The sequence below is a fragment of the Lolium rigidum genome, chromosome 5 (assembly GCF_022539505.1).
Source record: "Lolium rigidum isolate FL_2022 chromosome 5, APGP_CSIRO_Lrig_0.1, whole genome shotgun sequence".
NCBI lineage: Eukaryota > Viridiplantae > Streptophyta > Magnoliopsida > Poales > Poaceae > Lolium > Lolium rigidum.
The window spans coordinates 101,601,405-101,620,985 of NC_061512.1; the positions used below are offsets into that span (position 1 = coordinate 101,601,405).

Below are 19,581 nucleotides of genomic sequence, written 5' to 3' on the forward strand. Positions count from 1 at the left end.
TCAATGGAGTCTGATTTAGAAGTTTGTCTCTACATTTCAAAGGTAAAAGTCAGTTTTTTGTTTGGAAATCTGACTTAGGAGCATTGAAATATCTTGTATGCAAGTAGAAGAGCCGCAGTTAAATGCCACTTATCAACAGTAACTTATAATAATAAGCCTACCATGATTTTTTCCAGTTGATTGAACAATAAACATGATAATTCTAAGGAAACCATCTCCATTACAATTAACATTTCATCAAGCTAACAGTTTGTCAAAACAAGTACAGTGGATCGTCTCAGTAGATAAAGAGCAGTGTAATTGCATAGTGATTAAAACAGTGGAAAATAAGGTGCACAGTGCATGCAGGAATACCACATGTACTACATTATGGGTCAATCTTGTACTGGACAGACAGATCCTTTTTCTGATGCCTCGCATTTGATGCCTCTCAAATCATTCTTTCTATTCCTGATTTGGGGCTGGTTTTGCTTATGCTGAGGAAGGACACAATAGTCAATGGTGAGAAATGGTTTGGTAAGAGAGAGGGGTATGGATCTTGAAAGACAATGAAGCGGCGGGGGCAACTCGATCTACTTCAATATAGCGTCCCGCAAATTCAAACTGCTGCCACCGATAAATACACCTCGGATCTTCGGCCGCATCCACCATTGTTGGATTGTTCATCTACATGAAAAATAGAAGTTGGCTTGTAAGTTGTAACATGGTCAGAAATAAGAAATTAGAACTTGGAAGTGGGCAAGATGCAGAGTATGAAACCTGGGTTGGAGGTGAACATGTGAAGGAGATCAAAGAGACACAGAGAGGATAGATTGGATCGTACCGTTTTATACTACATCAATTCCATTGTGGATGGAACACTGAAGCCAGATCTAGGGTTCCCTCGACGATACACTGGTAAGCCCCAACAGGGATGGCCTCAACGAAGCCGAACACCGAGCGCTGCCACCCTCAACGGAACCCAGCGCTTCCTCCAGAGTCCAGACCAACCCACATAGGAAGAAGAAACGATCCCTACTCTTACTCTGGAACACAAAGGGAAAGAGACGCATGGAGGAGATGAGATGGTGGAGGAGATTGGAGCCAGGTTGGGCGACGGGCGGAAAGTTTGGTCCTTTGGAAGATTGGGGATTTGGGAGAGGAGAGACAGAAGCTCCGTATGAGACTGTAGTTCCTTTTCTTTTTGCAAATTGTGAGGCGGTATCTCAACCGATGAACCGTTCAACAAGAACCAAGCAGATACGTAGACTAACAGAACAAAAAAAACTGACAGGTAGGACCAGAACGAATGACAGAGGCGCGCAACCCTGGGAGCTTAGAGCTCTTCTAAGATGGATCGTACCGTTTTATACTACATCAATTCCATTGTGGATGGAACACTGAAGCCAGATCTAGGGTTCCCTCGACGATACACTGGTAAGCCCCAACAGGGATGGCCTCAACGAAGCCGAACACCGAGCGCTGCAACCCTCAACGGAACCCAGCGCTTCCTCCAGAGTCCAGACCAACCCACATAGGAAGAAGAAACGATCCCTACTCTTACTCTGGAACACAAAGGGAAAGAGACGCATGGAGGAGATGAGATGGTGGAGGAGATTGGAGCCAGGTTGGGCGACGGGCGGAAAGTTTGGTCCTCTGGAAGATTGGGGATTTGGGAGAGGAGAGACGGAAGCTCCGTATGAGACTGTAGTTCCTTTTCTTTTTGCAAATTGTGAGGCGGTATCTCAACCGATGAACCGTTCAACAAGAACCCAGCAGATACGTAGACTAACAGAACAAAAAAAACTGACAGGTAGGACCAGAACGAACGACAGAGGTGCGCAACCCTGGGAGCTTAGAGCTCTTCTAAGATATACACGCAAGAAATACTTGCTGCCACCAAATGCTCGATTAGAGGCACCTTGTGTCACAGAAACATGTCTGATATTAATTAATCAAGGCTCACAGTTTTAGTACTACATGATGAAGAAATATGTAATAAAATTTGTACCGTTTTCTCTAAAAAAAATTGTACCAGTAACAGAAGGAGGATGAATGAGATAACTTGCAAGTTCAATTTACAGGAGGGATTGGTGCTTCGAGCGCTGCTTCTCACATCCAGATTCATTGTCCTTGTGTTTGAGAAGTGGTGATTAATAAAATGATCCTCTGGATTTATGAGGAACTGAACTACCTCGGTGAGTCGGTCGTAGTGACGGGTGTATATAAAGACGTCAAAGTCCATCTTGAAAGGCGATAAACTGCAGAGAGACAAACAACAATTTAGATAAACCAAGAAGAAAGAAAAATAGATCGAATATCTACGAACACGCTGGCTGCACATGCCAGTGCCATCAAAGGAACCATGTGGCAGCGGAAAGGCTTTTCCTGAAGCTAAACAGCCTGGTCAATGGGAGTGCAGGCTTAGAACCAAGGGAAGGTGGTAGATGCCGGGCACAGATGAGACGGGGCTGGTGGCTTCAGGGGAATAAAAAGGTAGGCACTCATACGATTCGTTTCCACCATTAATGTTGGGGTGATTCAATGGGTGCTGCACCGATAGTGGGGAGAGGAAAGGGCATGTCGTCCCTTCGCTGGTACCTGGAAGATGGATCGTGATGGGCTGTTACGGTCTTTCAGCTGTGTGGACTTCTTTTCTTATACCATTTCAGTCTCAAGTGTGTCAAACATAACTTAAAGCCCATGCTGGTCCAAATTGACAGGAAGGATGGCAGACTGTGCACGACTGGGACATGTTCGTCCGAAGCGTTCCAGTCTGTGCTTGACGGGTGGGACAATTGATGGTGGAGGAATTGAAGTGACGTGGCTTCACCACAGAGTAGGAAAATAAGGTAGTGGGGGATTCCTATTTAGAGATAGAAGATACCATGGGGGAGACCGGGAGATGGACTTTGAACGCGAATCAGATTCTATAACTGATAACGTGGAAAAATGGAATTATGGGTCGTCCAGCAACATTGGTCGGAATGTTGACCACGCATGCATTGGTCCATCTGATCTGAAGACTAATAGTCTTCAGATGGACCGAGCATTCGAGCCCCTATATATATATCGCACGTACGTGCCTCCGTTCACAGCATCCTCCTAAGCTGATCGAGCTACCCAACCCGCTGATCGAGCTACCCAACCCAAAATCACAATGTCGCAACTCAAACCTGTCATCGTCCTCGTCCTCCTCGTGCTGTGCGTGTGCACGGCGGCGAGCGCGCCGCTGCTTATAAAAATCAACAAGGGTGTGGCGTCTACAGCCCTGTACACGGCGCCCCTTAGCGCCGGCCGCCCGCTCGTCCTCGACCTCTCCGCCCCGGCCATCACGACTCCGTGCAGCAGCGGGACGACCACGACCGTGACGCTCTCCGCCAGCACCACCAACGGTGCCAACCCGCTGTCCCCGGTCTCCTTCGCCGCCACCGCCACCTGCGCGGCGGCCCCGTCCCACTACGGGAGAAGTCGTCGTTGCCGTGCGACATATCACACGACAAAGAGCCTATTTTGCCCGGCAAAGGCTTTGCCGTGCGCCCACGCATGGCAACGTCTGCACGGCAACGACATCTACGGTAAAGAAGACATTGCCGTGCGCCTGACTAAACTGCACGGCAAAGACCTTTGCCGTGCGCGCGCTACGTTGCCGTGCGGCAGCCCTTTTGCCGTGCGCGGCGTCTTTGCCGTGCGTGCGCCCCGTTGCCATGCAGCCGATCTTTGCCGTGCGGCGTCCTCTTTGCCGTGCGGCGTCCTCTTTGCCGTGCGGCGTCCTCGTTGTCGTGCGCCTGACTCTGCCGGCCATGCGACCTTTGCCGTGCGGCAACACCCCAGCCCGCACGGCAAAGCCTCCTCCAGGCACACCCAGCAGCGTGCCAGGAGCACAGGTGAGCTCCACGTGGCGCCAAAAGTCCTTTGCCGTGTGCATACACACGGCAAAGGCCCCTGGATTTTTTATTTTTTTCTGTTTTTCACTAATCCCTGCATTTCAAAATTGCATTTCGCATATATATAACATATACAACATATATATTCACCATAGCATCACCAAACACATCAACAACACCACAAATACATCAACACACATAGTTTATGCATAACAAGTGCAATGTCCATTATTACAATCCATAACAAGTGTGAACAATCCATAATAAGTGCGAACTAATCCATTACAACGACGACGAGTGCACGAAGACCATGCCATCAACCTTGTCCTCCTCCATTGCTTCCTCCGGCCTCATCGTCATTTCCTTGTGACATATAATCTATAAGGTTGATGGAATGAACATTTGCATTTGCATATTGAACACTTGAATAAGTACAAGTAGCGGGTTGGGCACAAGAGGACTCACCGCGGTTCATGCTCCGGATGATGTTCAAGTTGTTCACGGTGACAGGTGTCCCCGGACTCTGAGTGGGCGGTGGCGGCATCCACGGCATGGACTAAGGTGGAGGAGCAGGAATACTCCCCGGTGGAGAAGACAGAGCCGTCTGGCTCATCAGCCAGCTCATCATGCGTGCTCGCTGTGCCGCATCATCTGCTGCTGTCTGTTGCACTGCAAGCATCATCCGTGTCTGCTGCTGCTGATACTCCAGAATCTGCCGCTCCATGTTCCGTGCGTGCTCCTGGGCCGCCTGCTCATTTGCTGCCATCTCCGCCTACGATGTGTTTTCGCGATATCATTAACATTTCAATGGAAAGCATGTAAAGGAAAGGTAGAGGCCGGAGGAAGAACATACCCGTAACCGCTCGACAGCTAGATCCGAAGCCCGTGGCCGGGGCTCTACCTCAGGCTGGCCGCTCTTACAACCACGATGGATCTGGCGGAGAGAGGGAACCTTCGCTGGGTCGACAACCCTGTCACCAAGCCATAGGCAGCCATGCTTCAAGCCTTCTCCCGCAAGCACCGCAACCTCAGGGTCAAAGTCCTCGGCCTCTGGGTTGGCGTCCTCGCCATACTTTTGCTTGAACTTGGAGACATACGATGTGCACTGGGTCTCGGATTGCGGGTTAACCCACACGGACCCCGTCTCAGGATGCAGCGTCTTCCTTTGCTTCATCTTCTTTAGCACGGCAAAGACGTTAGGCTTCGCTCCTGTCCTCACTTCCTGCAAAAGAGAACATGTAATAAAGTGAAGTGGCACACCCTTGCAGAGTTAGCAAATATATAACATGAATTCAAAGAATGAAGGAACCATTAATTTGCTCACCTCGTTCCGCAGGTGAAGAGATGGGGATGCTGCCTTGGATATGCGATCCACCTCGCATCTGCTGCCGCTTCTTCTTGCCCTCCTCGTGCTTCTTGAGGTGCGGGGGCATGTCCACCACATGACCATCGCAAGGAAGCACCTGTTGTCAGCGCTCGACGTACTGAGGAGGGTTCTACATGCACAAGATAAACCCATTATGGTAAAATAAACTACATGGCGATAAAGAAATCAATAACACACAAATGCAAATACCTGCATGTACTGTCACGGCTGCATGACCGTGTCGCGAGCGTCCTCCTTAGTCATGTGGACGAAGCGTCGGCGTGCCATTCGCGGACGCACTGAACACGTGCCTCGTAGTGCATGCCAGTCACCCTCTTCCTTGCAAGCTGGTGAAGGACATCATCGCACACATTTTCCTTGCCCTCGGCCTTCTTGAAGTATTTCTGCAACCATGCACATAGGTAAAACAAGGGGCATTAGTGCAATTATTGTCAACCAAGGAGAGTGTATGAATGGTAAGAAGTCAAAAGTCACGTACTCAAAATTTGCCAACAACGCAGTCCGCCAAGGTGCCGCGGCCAAGAGCATCTTCCGCGAGGCTGTAGTGCGCCCACCTCCAAGCTACGTCGCAGCCACCAGTAGGGAGATTGACTATCCCAGGGAAATACCTTCTAAGTAGGCCCCCAAAGATGTTCGACTACCCACGTGGCGGCTTCTGCAACGGGTCTTCATACCTAAACGAGCTGCACCATGAAACGACAACATCAATATGTATGTGATAATAATTTTGATAATGACAAAATTGCGATAACGAAATGCCATAACATGTACCTCCTTCCATAGGGCTCTAGAACAACATGGCTGTAGCGGCAGTGCTTCAGCGCGGGGAGCTGTGTTATCCCACGCCGATATGGCCTCCTATCACGTGGCCTCAGCCTCTCCACAGCTGGAACGTACTCGTAATCCGGCGGCGCATTCCAAACTAGGTTTGGATCAGGATCGAACGGTAAGTTCCCCAACCCCTCATCCTCCGAGAGGTCCTCCTCGTTCCCCTCCTCCTCCTGGTCCTCCCCACCCCCTCCTCCTCCTGGTCCTCCCCACCCCCTGATACGTCTCCAACGTATCTATAATTTCTGATGTTCCATGCTAGTTTTATGACAATACCTACATGTTTTGTTCACATTTATTACGTTTTGATGCGTTTTCTGGAACTAACCTATTGACAAGATGCCGAAGTGCCAGTTCCTGTTTTCTGCTGTTTTTGGTTTCAGAAATCCTAGTAAGGAAATATTGTCGGAATTGGACGAAATCAAAGCCCAGTATCTTATATTTCACGGAAGCTTCCGGAGAGCCGAGAGAGGGACCGGAGGGGAGCCCGGGGGCCCCACACATGGTGGCGGCGCGGCCAGAGGGGGGGCGCTCCCCCCTGGTGTGTGGACCCCCCGTGGCCCCTCCGACTCCGCCTCTTCGCCCATATAAGCCTTCGTGACCTAAATCTTCGAAACGGATTGACGAAACTCCAGAAAACCTTCCAGAGCCGCCGCCATCGCGAAACTCCAATTCGGGGGACAGAAGTCTCTGTTCCGGCACGCCACCGGGACGGGGAAGTGCCCGGAAGGCATCATCCACCGCCATCTTCATCGCCATCGTTGTCTCCATGATGAGGAGGGAGTAGTTCTCCCCAGAGGCTGAGGGCTCTACCGTAGCTATGTGGTTCATCTCTCTCTTTGTGATCTAGTTGAATATCATCTATGTGCTACTCTAGTGATGTTATTAAAGTAGTCTATTCCTCCTCCATGATGTAATGTTGATAGTGTGTGCATCATGTAGTACTTGGTATAAACTATGATTGTGATCTCTTGTAGATTATGAAGTTAACTATTAGTATGATAGTATTGATGCGATCTATTCCCCCTTTCATAGCTATTGTTGACAGTGTGTATGCTATGTTAGTACTTGGTATAATTGCGTTAGTCTATCATGCACTCTAAGGTTACTTAAATATGAACATCCGAATGTTGTGGAGCTTGTTAACTCCGGCATTGAGGTGCTCTTGTAGCCCTACACAATGAATGGTGTTTGTTATCCAACAAGAGAGTGTAGAGTGGTTTCGATTATGTGATCAATGTTGAGAGTGTCCACTAGTGAAAGTATGATCCCTAGGCCTTGTTTCCAAACATCGAATCTCCGTTTATTTACTGTTTTGCTACATGTTCGCTCGCTTCCATATTTTATTCAGATTGTTATTACCACTCATATTCATCCATATTACTTGTATTTCACTATCTCTTCGCCGAACTAGTGCACCTATACATCTGACAAGTGTATTAGGTGTGTTGGGGACATAAGAGACTTCTTGTATCGTGATTGCAGGGTTGCTTGAGAGGGATATCTTTGACCTCTTCCTCCACGAGTTCGATAAACCTTGGGTGATTCACTTAAGGGAAACTTGCTTGTTGTTCTACAAACCTCTGCTCTTGGAGGCCCAACAACGTCTACGAGGAATAGAAGCGTGCGTAGACATCAAGCTATTTTACAGGCGCCGTTGCTGGGGAGGTAAGGTAAAAGGTATTCACATCCTCAGAGCTACTAAGCTATTTCCTAGCACTTGTTGCCGGTGTGTGAGTGCTCGAAGCTATTTCCTTTAGATCTGCAATTGCATCTTTTTGTTTCTTGTTTTTATTTTTCACTAGTTAGGCATAATGGAAAACAACAAAAAATTTAGTGAGCTTTTTAATCTTTTTCCTGAGTTAAGACATGAATTATTTGATGCGAAAATTAAAAAACCTATGGAACCTTATTTGCATGCTAGTAGCAATGTTATTAGTATGAACGCAATTCTTGCTAATACTATGGAGAAGTCTAAGCTTGGGAAGCTAGTTTTTATGATCTTTTTAGCTTCCCATCTTTAGGGAGAAAATTTGCTACGATAATGCTTTATCTCCCATATGCGATAACTCTAATGATGCTTGTGATATTTTAAATCCACCTCTTGAAAGTATTCCTTTCAAGATACCCATGAAAATTATTGAACGTGTTATGGATAACCGCTATGAAGGAGATGGAACTGATCTCATCACGGAGATCATTTCTTGTTTTGCATGAATTATGCGGGTTATTCAAGTGTGCAGGTATCTCTATGGATGAAGTGAGGAAGAAACTATTCTCTATTTCGTTGTCTGGTAAAGCGGCGCATTGGTATAAATTGCTAAAGAATAGTCATTCTCTTGGTTGGGAGGAAATTGTATCTCTCTTTTATTCTAAATTTTATCCTCCTCATGAAGTGCATATTGATAGGAATTACATTTATAACTTTTATCCTCGTGATGGAGAGAGTATTTCCCAAGCATGGGGGAGATTGAAGTCACTAATGCTCAAATGTCCCATTCATGAGCTTCCCGTAATGTTATTATTAATAATTTTTATGCAAGGCTTTCAGGACATCACAAGGACTATCTAGATGCCTGTTTGGAGGGATCTTTCACAAGCAAGGAGGTTGAAGCTAGATGGGATCTTCTTGAAAGAATTCGAGGAGAATACTGAAGATTGGGAGAACGACAAAGGTAAAGAATCAGGTATAAATTATGAATATGAATGCATTGAAACTTTTATGGATACTGATAAATTTCGAAATATGAGTGCTACTTATGGTCTTGACTCTCAAGTTGCTGCAAATCTTTATAAAGCTCTTGCCTCTCATTTTGAATTGCCTAGGAAGAATTTTGATAAGTATCATGAACCTTTTAAAGACACTTGCATGGAAAATGAAATTGTTATTAATGATTGCAATAAACATGCCCAAACTTCTAAAACTGCTATTTCTTATAAGCATGTTAATTTTTGTGGAATGCATAGACCCTGTGGAATTAATCAAATCGAAGATGAATATTGTATCCATCATATGAATGAAAAAACTAGAAAGTGGTCTAGGGCTCTAGATGATCTTGGTAAAAAAGTTTGTGCCCTCTATCCTTTTATTTGTGAACTTTGCCATAGAGTGGGTCATTTTAATTTTCAATGCTCCTCCAATGATAATTTGAACCCCATGAGTGCTGCAAATTTGTATTGTGATGATGAAATTACTCCTAATCAGCATGATGAACTTACTTTATTTTTGTGGTGTGAAGAGTTATCAAGAAAAATCTCTTTGTTACATATGAGTGATCTTGATATTGATGATGTCCTGCATGGGTGTTTTTCTTATTGCATTGATAATTGCCATACAAATACTTACATACAAAGTATTTTAGAAGATGACACTTTGCCAAAATATGATAGGACCGCTGTGTGTTTTGAACTTATTAATGAGAAGGAGGAATCCTCCCAAGTTTCTTCTATTGTTTCTGGAAAAAAATCAGGTTATGTGGAGAAGCCTCCCTTCAAGCCTCTTCCTCCTAAAGAAGGGAACGAGGAGAATGAGAAGAAGAAGAAGGGAACGAAGAAGAAGAAGGGGAATAAAAAGAAAGAGGTAGCAACATATCCCCGCGTGTATGAGATAACGATAGGTAACCGTAAGTATGTTGCTCCTAATGATTATTATGATAATGAATCTGAGTACAATGATCTTCCTATGCCTTTTACCTACTTAGTGATCATGATTTGAAAGAGCACACTACTTTTGATATTGAAAATCTCTGGGAAACTAATTCTGAAAATGATGATGTTAATAATTGCCATAGTATCAGTACTATCCATGCTTCCTCCCATAATGATATAGAAAGCTCTAAGCTTGGCGATGAGGTGTTTGTAAATCCATTTGCTACTGATCATTATATGTATGATACATCTCCTTCTAGTAACAATGATGGTATGGTCACAGATGAACACACTATGAAAGATAACTATTCTATTTCTTATAATGACACTATGCCTCCAATCTTTGATGATTATTATAAAGATGTTATCACCAGAATTTGACCGAGTCAGAGGTGGGCCGCGATCAAGATGAAGTTGAAGAATTTATACATGGAAGAAATACGTGAATCGGCCTTATGTACCAAGTTTGGGCAAATTGCCCGTGTATCTGTAACATATTAGGATACGTGTCGGTTAGTTAGAGTTTTACCCGTGCACGGTTAGGTGCACGCCTGAATTAGAAAGTCCCCTGGACTATAAATATGTATCTAGGGTTTATGGAATAAACAACAACCAACGTTCAACCAACCAAATCAATCTCGGCGCATCGCCAACTCCTTCATCTCGAGGGTTTCTATCGGTAAGCAACATGCTGCCTAGATCGCATCTAGCGATCTAGGCAGCACAAGCTCCACGTTGTTCATGCGTTGCTCGTATCGAAGCCTTTTTGATGGCGAGCAACGTAGTTATCATAGATGTGTTAGGGTTAGCATAGTTCTTCGCGTAGACATGCTATCGTAGTGCAACCCTTGCATATCTAGCCGCCCTCACACCTATCTCAGATGTGGGGGCGGCACCCCGCTTGATCGTTATTTAGTAGATCTGATCCGTTACGATTGCTCCTTGTTCATCAAGGATTAGTTTAATATCTGCAATAGTTAGGCCTTACAAGGGAGTCTGGAGGATCCAGCGGCACGTAGGGTGTCGTTCGTTAGTCCTAGACAGGATGTTCCGGGGATCAACCTCATGTTGGTTTTTAGGCCTTGTCTAGGATCGACTTATGATCACCGTGCGTGGCCGCGAGGCCCAATCCTGAGTAGGATGTTCCGATTATGCGGTGAAAACCCTAAATCGTCGTAGATCTAATTAGCTTTATCTTGATCAAGCGGGACCACCATATATTCGTGCACCCCGTACGAATCATGGGTGGATCGGCTCCTTGAGCTGATTCACGGGATAACCTCGAGAGCCGATCGAGGCTCGTATTTAATGTTTACGTGTATGCCATGCGAGAAACTAAGCGAGGCATCTCCATCACCTTCACGACCGGGTATAGGTCGGGTGGCACGCCCTTGCAATCAGCATCGGACGTGTGACCAGAAGGCTTTGCGGGCCGTCGCTCGGAGGGACCTCGGCCAGCCGCAGCCCTAGGTTGTTCCCGGCTCTATGGTGTTGCCCGTCGCTGCCCGCCGGTGGGTTTCTGACGACAACACATTCTGGCACGCCCGGTGGGACAAGCTTCTACATCGACCACATCGCCATCTACATCTGAGATGGCAGACGGCACGCCAGTCACGTACGAGGACACGACCGATGAGCTCAAGAAGAAGTATGACGAGATTAAGGTCATCCTCGAGGCCGACCTCATCGGCTCTTTCCACAGAACCCGTTCCCATGGCATCAGGTGGAAGGGGTTCTCGCCTAATGGTGCACTAGATGGGGTAGACCTCTCTGCCCCATCGGAAGAACGCACCGGGTCCCCGCGGCGAGGAGATCAACTACACGGTGGCCCACTCGCTACACCGCCACTGCGAGAACCTGGTCAACACGTTGGAGCGTGTCGCTCTTCGCGTGATCCAGGAGATCATGAGGCACCAGTACTCGCCGTCAGGACCAGCTCTCGGGACGCATCAAGGAGAGTTGCCACTCCAGTCCCGTCCACCGCTGCCATATGCGTTGGCAGCACCAGAAGCGCCGGCTTCACCGGCGTTCGTCGTCTACAAGATCGGTGGTGACCCTGGTGACTACCAGTTCTTGCCTGAGGCGCCGAAGGAGATCCCTCACGGGTACACGTGCACGTATGTGCCAGATGGTGGTAACTGGGCACTCACAAACCAGGCCACAGCATCAGGGACTCTTGGGAAGACAGGAGGTACGTCAGCGACAGAGCTTGAGAAGCAGACGTGGCTAACTAGGTACGCCACCCCGACGAACCTCCAGAGCTCAGCTCCTGCAGTTGGCTCAGAGCTGGAAAAGCAAACATGGTTGGCTAAGTACGCCACCCCGGCGAATCTTCAGAGTTCAACTCCTACAGCCCGGCACGGCGGATCGGATCGATACCATGCCGAGAGACCGGTTCGGCATGGTGCCGAAAAGGAGGGCAATCGGCTATTCCAAGCCGTATCCCGACGACTACGAGATGATCCCGCTACCACCCAAATATCGGCTCCCCGATTTCTCCAAATTCGGTGGATCGGATGGTTCCGGCTCCATCGAGCACGTGGGCCGATATTTGGCACAACTAGGACCGGCTTCGGTGTCGGATCAACTACGCGTGAGGCTCTTTTCACGGTCCCTCACGGGATCGGCTTTCGGATGGTACACCTCGTTGCCACCGGACTCCATCCGGACTTGGAAGCGGTTGGAAGAGCAGTTCCATACGCGGTACCATTCGAGAGGCTTCCGAGTCCGGCATTGCCGATCTAGCACAATTGCGTCGAAGCGCGGGGAAACGGTGACGGAATACATCCGGCGCTTCGGGAATCTTAGGAACCGATGTTATTCGGTTCGTTTAACCGAAAAGGAAGCGGTCGAGTTGGCGGTAGCGAGGCCTCGCAACACCGCTCAAGGACATGGCCTCCCAAGCAGACTATCCCTCACTGGCGCACATGGTTCAGAAACTGTCGGCATATGAACAGCGCCACCCGGACCTGTACCAGGACAAATTCAAGCGTGCAGTAGTCCTGGTCAATAGAGAGGAAGACGAAGTTCCTGCGGGAGACCAAGAGGTAGCAGTGGCTGAATGGGCTCGGGGAGGAACCCCCGTGTCCTGCAAATGGGTAAAGCCACCAGGCCCGCCCAGGGGATTTGATTTTGACGTGACCAAGACCGAGCAAATCTTCGACCTCCTGCTCAAGGAGAAGCAGTTGACGATTCCTGAAGGTCTCAAATTCCCCACGGCGCAAGAGCTGAACGGAAAGCCATACTGCAAATGGCATAACTCGCTCTCCCATGCCACCAACGACTGCAGGGTGTGGCGTCAGCACATCCAAGCGGCGATAGAGAAGGGACGACTGATTTTCAACCAGTACGCCATGAAGGTCGACACCCAGCCCTTCCCCGCCGTTAACATGGTAGAATACACTTACCCTGAAGGTTGCCGACCGGGATCCTCGTTCGGCATCAACATGGTAGGACCCGGGCACCACTCTGGCAAAGATGGAAACGAGGGCAGCTGCTCTCGTAGCAAGGACACAGAAGAAGCCGCTCCACGCGATCGGCTCCATCATGATGGCAAGCGCTACGTCACAGAGGGAGAAGTGAAGAACATCAGATATCAGCGACCCCTCTCTGATCACCTCCTCAACAAGTATGTGAGTCAGTATGATCGACGTCGACGATCCAGCGATGATGATGAAAGAGATCTTCTGGCTAGAGAAGCCAGAATACATCGTCGGCACGATCACAATGAGGAGGAGCACGAGCGCCGTGCCAAAGAAGAATCAAGGGAGCAAGATGACAACGACAGGCACTGGGACTGCCCCTTCTTCAGACACTGCTGGGATTCAGGAATGAGCCGATTGCCTACAATCGGCAATTGCCCAGAATGCAACCAAAAGAAGAAGGAGGCAGCCAACGTGTCCGTGTTCAGGCGCTTAGGGCCTCTCCCGCCACAAAGAAAACGCGCTGAGTCCCCTCGGTGGGCGGATCTCGAGGATTCAGAAGACGAGGGACAAGAAGAGGAAGATAGGTACCATCGTCCAAGGTGGTGCCCTGATGGACTCAGCCGTTCACAAAAGCGCAGGGTTCAGCGTTTGCGCGGTCTGGAGGAAGCCGAAAGGTTATACTTGCATACGCTAAGGAAGGCACGACCTGATCTGGCTGCGAAAGTTCAGCAAACCCTGGATGAAGAGGGTCGTCCACGGAAAATGGAGTGGCGCCCCAAGCAAAGGAAAGCCGATGATGAAACATCGGCTGGTACAAACATGGTGCTCATCCTCCCGACGGAGCTTAGTGCTCCACGATTCTACGATGCACTCAAGGTGGACGACAGCAGGCGCATCAAGTCAGAGGTTGGGCTGGTTTTATCCACCAGTCTGACCGAATAGCTGAAGCAAAGCGATGAACAAATGTGGCAAGGCTGATCCTTGTGATCGGCCCCAAAAATTATGAAGGAGCATTACAGAACCTTCAGTCAGCGCTTCAATGGATATGGAGGCCGATTCCAACAATCGGCCAAAACTATCTTCACCACATGTTCTGCTTGTGTTCAGCATCGATCTACTGGGCAGCGGCCACATTGGCAGATGAAAGTCAGCACGAATCCTTGCGGAGCCGACGTGCAAGTGTAGTGCCCTGGCTAACTATAAAAGCCGATATCTGCAGTCACCTGGCAGATTCGGCTCGGGGGACATGTGCAGTAAACATGTGTACAATGAAACATTGGGGGCCGATGGGAAAAATCGGCCAGTAAAAAAAAATGTCATATTAAACAAAGCCGATGCGCAGCCATCGACTCTAGTGCAATTATACGAGGTTTACCGGATCTCCACCAAATCCATTTCAGTTGTAGCCGTGTTGACAGAAGAGGGATAGCGGCTTTCTAAAGAGGAAAGGTGATCGGCTTTGGTGCATCCTCTCTGACATTCTCGCCTCGAGTAAGGCTCGGGGGGCAGCTGGCCCGGTAGATGCCCTGTTTAGGGGCCGATTGATATGTCATCGGCTCATCCTTCGTGGCAACCTTCTTCACAGAATGATGAGTGCAGGCAGAAGAGGATCGCTGAAACTGGTGGGATAAATTTAAGAGCTCTCTTGAAGATTCCACATTATCCACCATATCTTAGGATCATCAGTTGAAGAATCGAAGGGTGAATTTTAAAGGGCTGATGCATTGCTATCGGCTCGTTAACGCATTGGCAAAGGGGACAAATCGGCAAGGTCAGTAGAAGAGGAAATCGGCTAAATTAAGCTCAGAGGAAATCGGCAAAATCAAAGTGGGGAAAGTTCTTCATTGATAGGCGGGATTTCTTACATGAAGAGCTGATTGCTCTCAAAAGGAAGTGCTAGGGGATACATTGCCCCATCTACTGCTACTGGCCCTATACTAGAGGTCCTATCTACGGGCCGTCGCTGCCCTCGTCGTCGCCATCGTCACCGCCGTCGGCGCTGCTCCCGGCAGGCTCGTTGTCGCTCCAATGGCCGCCGACTGGGCCTTCATTGTCCTTGTCCTCTTCGTCAGCATCGTCGTCGTCGCTGTCGAAGTCGCTGAGGTTGCCCGGCCAGGGGCAGAACCGCTTGGCCGGCGGCTCGTCGGAGGAGGTGTCGTCCTCCTCCTCCTCCTCTTCCTCCTCCTCTTCGGGGGAGGAGAAGTCACAAGAGAAGCGATCGTCGTCGCTCTCCTCCTCTGTTTCCCCGTCGGCAGGGAAGCAGAGGTCGCTCTCCCCGTCGGTCAGGGACTGGTCATCCTCCGACCAGATGGAGAAGTCGTGGCTAGACTCCTCCCCGGCCTCAATGGCGCGGCGGGTGTTGGCTGCGTGGACCTCCGCCGGGTTCGGCTCCGGCGTCGGCTCGCGAGAGGAAGAGGATTGGGTGGAGAGATCCGATGAAGCAGAGGAGGAAGAAGACATGGTGGCACAGGAGGGCTTTTGGAGTGCTAGTGCGAAGAAGATACGGAAATAAACTGTGCGGAGCGGTTAAATAAAAGGGGATATAGTGGAAATTCAATGCCACAGCTGTTTCCGAGGAAGTGGTGCCTAAAAGAAAAAAAAACTGCCAGGTCACGCGGAGAAGTTGAGAAGGCAAGGCATCATGATGACGGATACTGCGACGGTTCTGCCACGACATGACCCGACGAAGAAAAGCAGAGTGATTTTGGAAATTACCAATTCCAAAACCAGGGGGGCATGTGTTATCACCAGAATTTGACCGAGTCAGAGGTGGGCCGCGATCAAGATGAAGTTGAAGAATTTATACATGGAAGAAATACGTGAATCGGCCTTATGTACCAAGTTTGGGCAAATTGCCCGTGTATCTGTAACATATTAGGATACGTGTCGGTTAGTTAGAGTTTTACCCGTGCACGGTTAGGTGCACGCTCTGAATTAGAAAGTCCCTCGGACTATAAATATGTATCTAGGGTTTATGGAATAAACAACAACCAACGTTCAACCAACCAAATCAATCTCGGCGCATCGCCAACTCCTTCATCTCGAGGGTTTCTATCGGTAAGCAACATGTCTGCCTAGATCGCATCTAGCGATCTAGGCAGCACAAGCTCCACGTTGTTCATGCGTTGCTCGTACTGAAGCCTTTTTGATGGCGAGCAACGTAGTTATCATAGATGTGTTAGGGTTAGCATAGTTCTTCGCGTAGACATGCTATCGTAGTGCAACCCTTGCATATCTAGCCGCCCTCACACCTATCTCAGGTGTGGGGGCGGCACCCCGCTTGATCGTTATTTAGTAGATCTGATCCGTTACAATTGCTCCTTGTTCATCAAGGATTAGTTTAATATCTGCAATAGTTAGGCCTTACAAGGGGTCTGGAGGATCCAGCGGCACGTAGGGTGTCGTTCGTTAGTCCTAGACAGGATGTTCCGGGATCAACCTCGTGTTGGTTTTTAGGCCTTGTCTAGGATCGACTTATGATCACCGTGCGTGGCCGCGAGGCCCAATCCTGAGTAGGATGTTCCGATTATGCGGTGAAAACCCTAAATCGTCGTAGATCTAATTAGCTTTATCTTGATCAAGCAGGACCACCATATATTCGTGCACCCCGTACGAATCATGGGTGTATCGGCTCCTTGAGCCGATTCACGAGATAACCCGAGAGCCGATCGAGGCTCGTATTTAATGTTTAAGTGTATGCCATGCGGGAAACTAAGCGAGGCATCTCCATCACCTTCCCGACCAGGTATAGGTCGGGTGGCACGCCCTTGCAATCAGCATCGGACGTGTGACCAGAAGGCTTTGCGGGCCGTCGCTCGGAGGGACCTCGGCCAGCCGCAGCCCTAGGTTGTTCCCGGCTCTACGGTGTTGCCCGTCGCTGCCCGCCGGTGGGTTTCTGACGACAACAAAAGAATGATATGATATAGGTTATAATTACCCTTATGAAACTTGTCATAGTTATGATGGGATTGCCAAAAACAATTCCCTTAGTATGCAACTTGTTTACCATCTTCAAATTCTTGATAATAATCTTGCTCCAATTACTATTAATGAGAGGAGTTCTTCTTATGCCAAAATTAATGATACTTTTATGCATATGAACCATGATAAGAATGTTTTAAGTGATGGTTATATTGTGGATTTCATCAATGATGCTACTGAAAGTTATTATGAGAGAGGGAAACATGATTATATGCATCTTAATAATATTAAGTTTCTCCTCTTTATGTTGAGAATCTTGAAGTTACACTTGTTTTGTCTTCCTATGCTATTCACTTTGTTCTTCATTGACTTGTTTATTTACAAGATTCCTTTTCATAGGAAGTGGGTTAGGCTTAAATATTTTTTGAATTTGCTTTTTGATGCTCTCTTTTGCTTCAACTCTTATTTCTTGCGAGTGCATCTGTTATCACCAGATTTTGGCCAAATCAGGAAGTGGGCCGTAAGAGAGATGGGCTTGGAAGATCACACGTGGAAGATCTCTGAAGCGGCCTTGCGCGAAGGGTTTGGGCTTGATTGCCCGTGTATCTTTAATTATGGTAGATTGTATTTTAGATTGAAAGATAGAGTTTTACCCATGCACGGTTAGGTGCACGCCTGAATTAGAAAGTCCCCTGGACTATAAATATGTATCTAGGGTTTATGGAATAAACAACAACCAACGTTCAACCAACCAAATCAATCTCGGCGCATCGCCAACTCCTTCATCTCGAGGGTTTCTATCGGTAAGCAACATGCTGCCTAGATCGCATCTCGCGATCTAGGCAGCACAAGCTCCACGTTGTTCATGCGTTGCTCGTACTGAAGCCTTTTTGATGGCGAGCAACGTAGTTATCATAGATGTGTTAGGGTTAGCATAGTTCTTCGCGTAGACATGCTATCGTAGTGCAACCCTAGCATATCTAGCCGCCCTCACACCTATCTCAGGTGTGGGGGCGGCACCCCGCTTGATCGTTATTTAGTAGATCTGATCCGTTACGATTGCTCCTTGTTCATCAAGGATTAGTTTAATATCTGCAATAGTTAGGCCTTACAAGGGGCTGGAGGATCCAGCGGCACGTAGGGTGTTGTTCGTTAGTCCTAGACAGGATGTTCCGGGGATCAACCTCGTGTTGGTTTTTAGGCCTTGTCTAGGATCGACTTATGATCACCGTGCGTGGCCGCGAGGACCAATCCTGAGTAGGATGTTCCGATTATGCGGTGAAAACCCTAAATCGTCGAAGATCTAATTAGCTTTATCTTGATCAAGCAGGACCACCATATATTCGTGCACCCCGTACGAATCATGGGTGGATCGGCTCCTTGAGCCGATTCACAGGATAACCTGAGAGCCGATCGAGGCTCGTATTTAACGTTTACGTGTATGCCATGCGAGGAAACTAAGCGAGGCATCTCCATCACCTTCCCGACCAGGTATAGGTCGGGTGGCACGCCCTTGCAATCAGCATCGGACGTGTGACCAGAAGGCTTTGCGGGCCGTCGCTCGGAGGGACCTCGGCCAGCCGCAGCCCTAGGTTGTTCCCGGCTCTACGGTGTTGCCCGTCGCTGCCCGCCGGTGGGTTTCTGACCGCAACACATTCTGGCACGCCCGGTGGGACCAGCTTCTACATCGACCACATCGCCATCTACATCTGAGATGGCAGACGGCACGCCAGTCACGTACGAGGACCTGACCGATGAGCTCAAGAAGAAGTATGACGAGATTAAGGTCATCCTCGAGGCCGACCTCATCGGCTCTTTCCACAGAACCCGTTCCCATGGCATCAGGTGGAAGGGGTTCTCGCCTAATGGTGCACTAGATGGGGTAGACCTCTCTGCCCCATCGGAAGAGCGCACCAGGTCCCTGCGGCAGGAGATCAACTACCTGGTGGCCCACTCGCTACACCGCCACTCCGAGAACCTGGTCAACACGTTGGAGCGTGTCGCTCTTCGCGTGATCCAGGAGATCATGAGGCACCAGTACTCGCCGTCAGGACCAGCTCTCGGGACGCATCAAGGAGAGTTGCCACTCCAGTCCCGTCCACCGCTGCCATATGCATTGGCAGCACCAGAAGCGCCGGCTTCACCGGCGTTCGTCGTCTACAAGATCGGTGGTGACCCTGGTGACTACCAGTTCTTGCCTGAGGCGCCGAAGGAGATCCCTCACGGGTACACGTGCACGTATGTGCCAGATGGTGGTAACTGGGCACTCACAAACCAGGCCACAGTATCAGGGACTCTTGGGAAGACAGGAGGTACGTCAGCGACAGAGCTTGAGAAGCAGACGTGGCTAACTAGGTACGCCACCCCGACGAACCTCCAGAGCTCAGCTCCCGCAGTTGGCTCAGAGCTGGAAAAGCAAACATGGTTGGCTAAGTACGCCACCCCGGCGAATCTTCAGAGTTCAGCTCCTACAGCCAGCACAGCGGATCAGATCAGTACCATACTG

The 19,581-nt window shown here is 48.9% G+C and overlaps 1 protein-coding gene across 1 annotated transcript in view; it reads left to right on the top strand.

Annotated features, from left to right (window-relative positions):
- Nucleotides 1-3,115: 3,115 nt before the first annotated feature.
- Nucleotides 3,116-19,581, top strand: part of LOC124658324 (chitinase CLP-like) — a 42,792-nt gene continuing 26,326 nt past the window's right edge. The window contains exon 1 of the mRNA XM_047196682.1: nt 3,116-3,449. Within this exon, the coding sequence (XP_047052638.1) occupies nt 3,140-3,449 (310 nt within the window). The 5' untranslated portion in view covers nt 3,116-3,139. The remainder of the gene's footprint in view (nt 3,450-19,581) is intronic.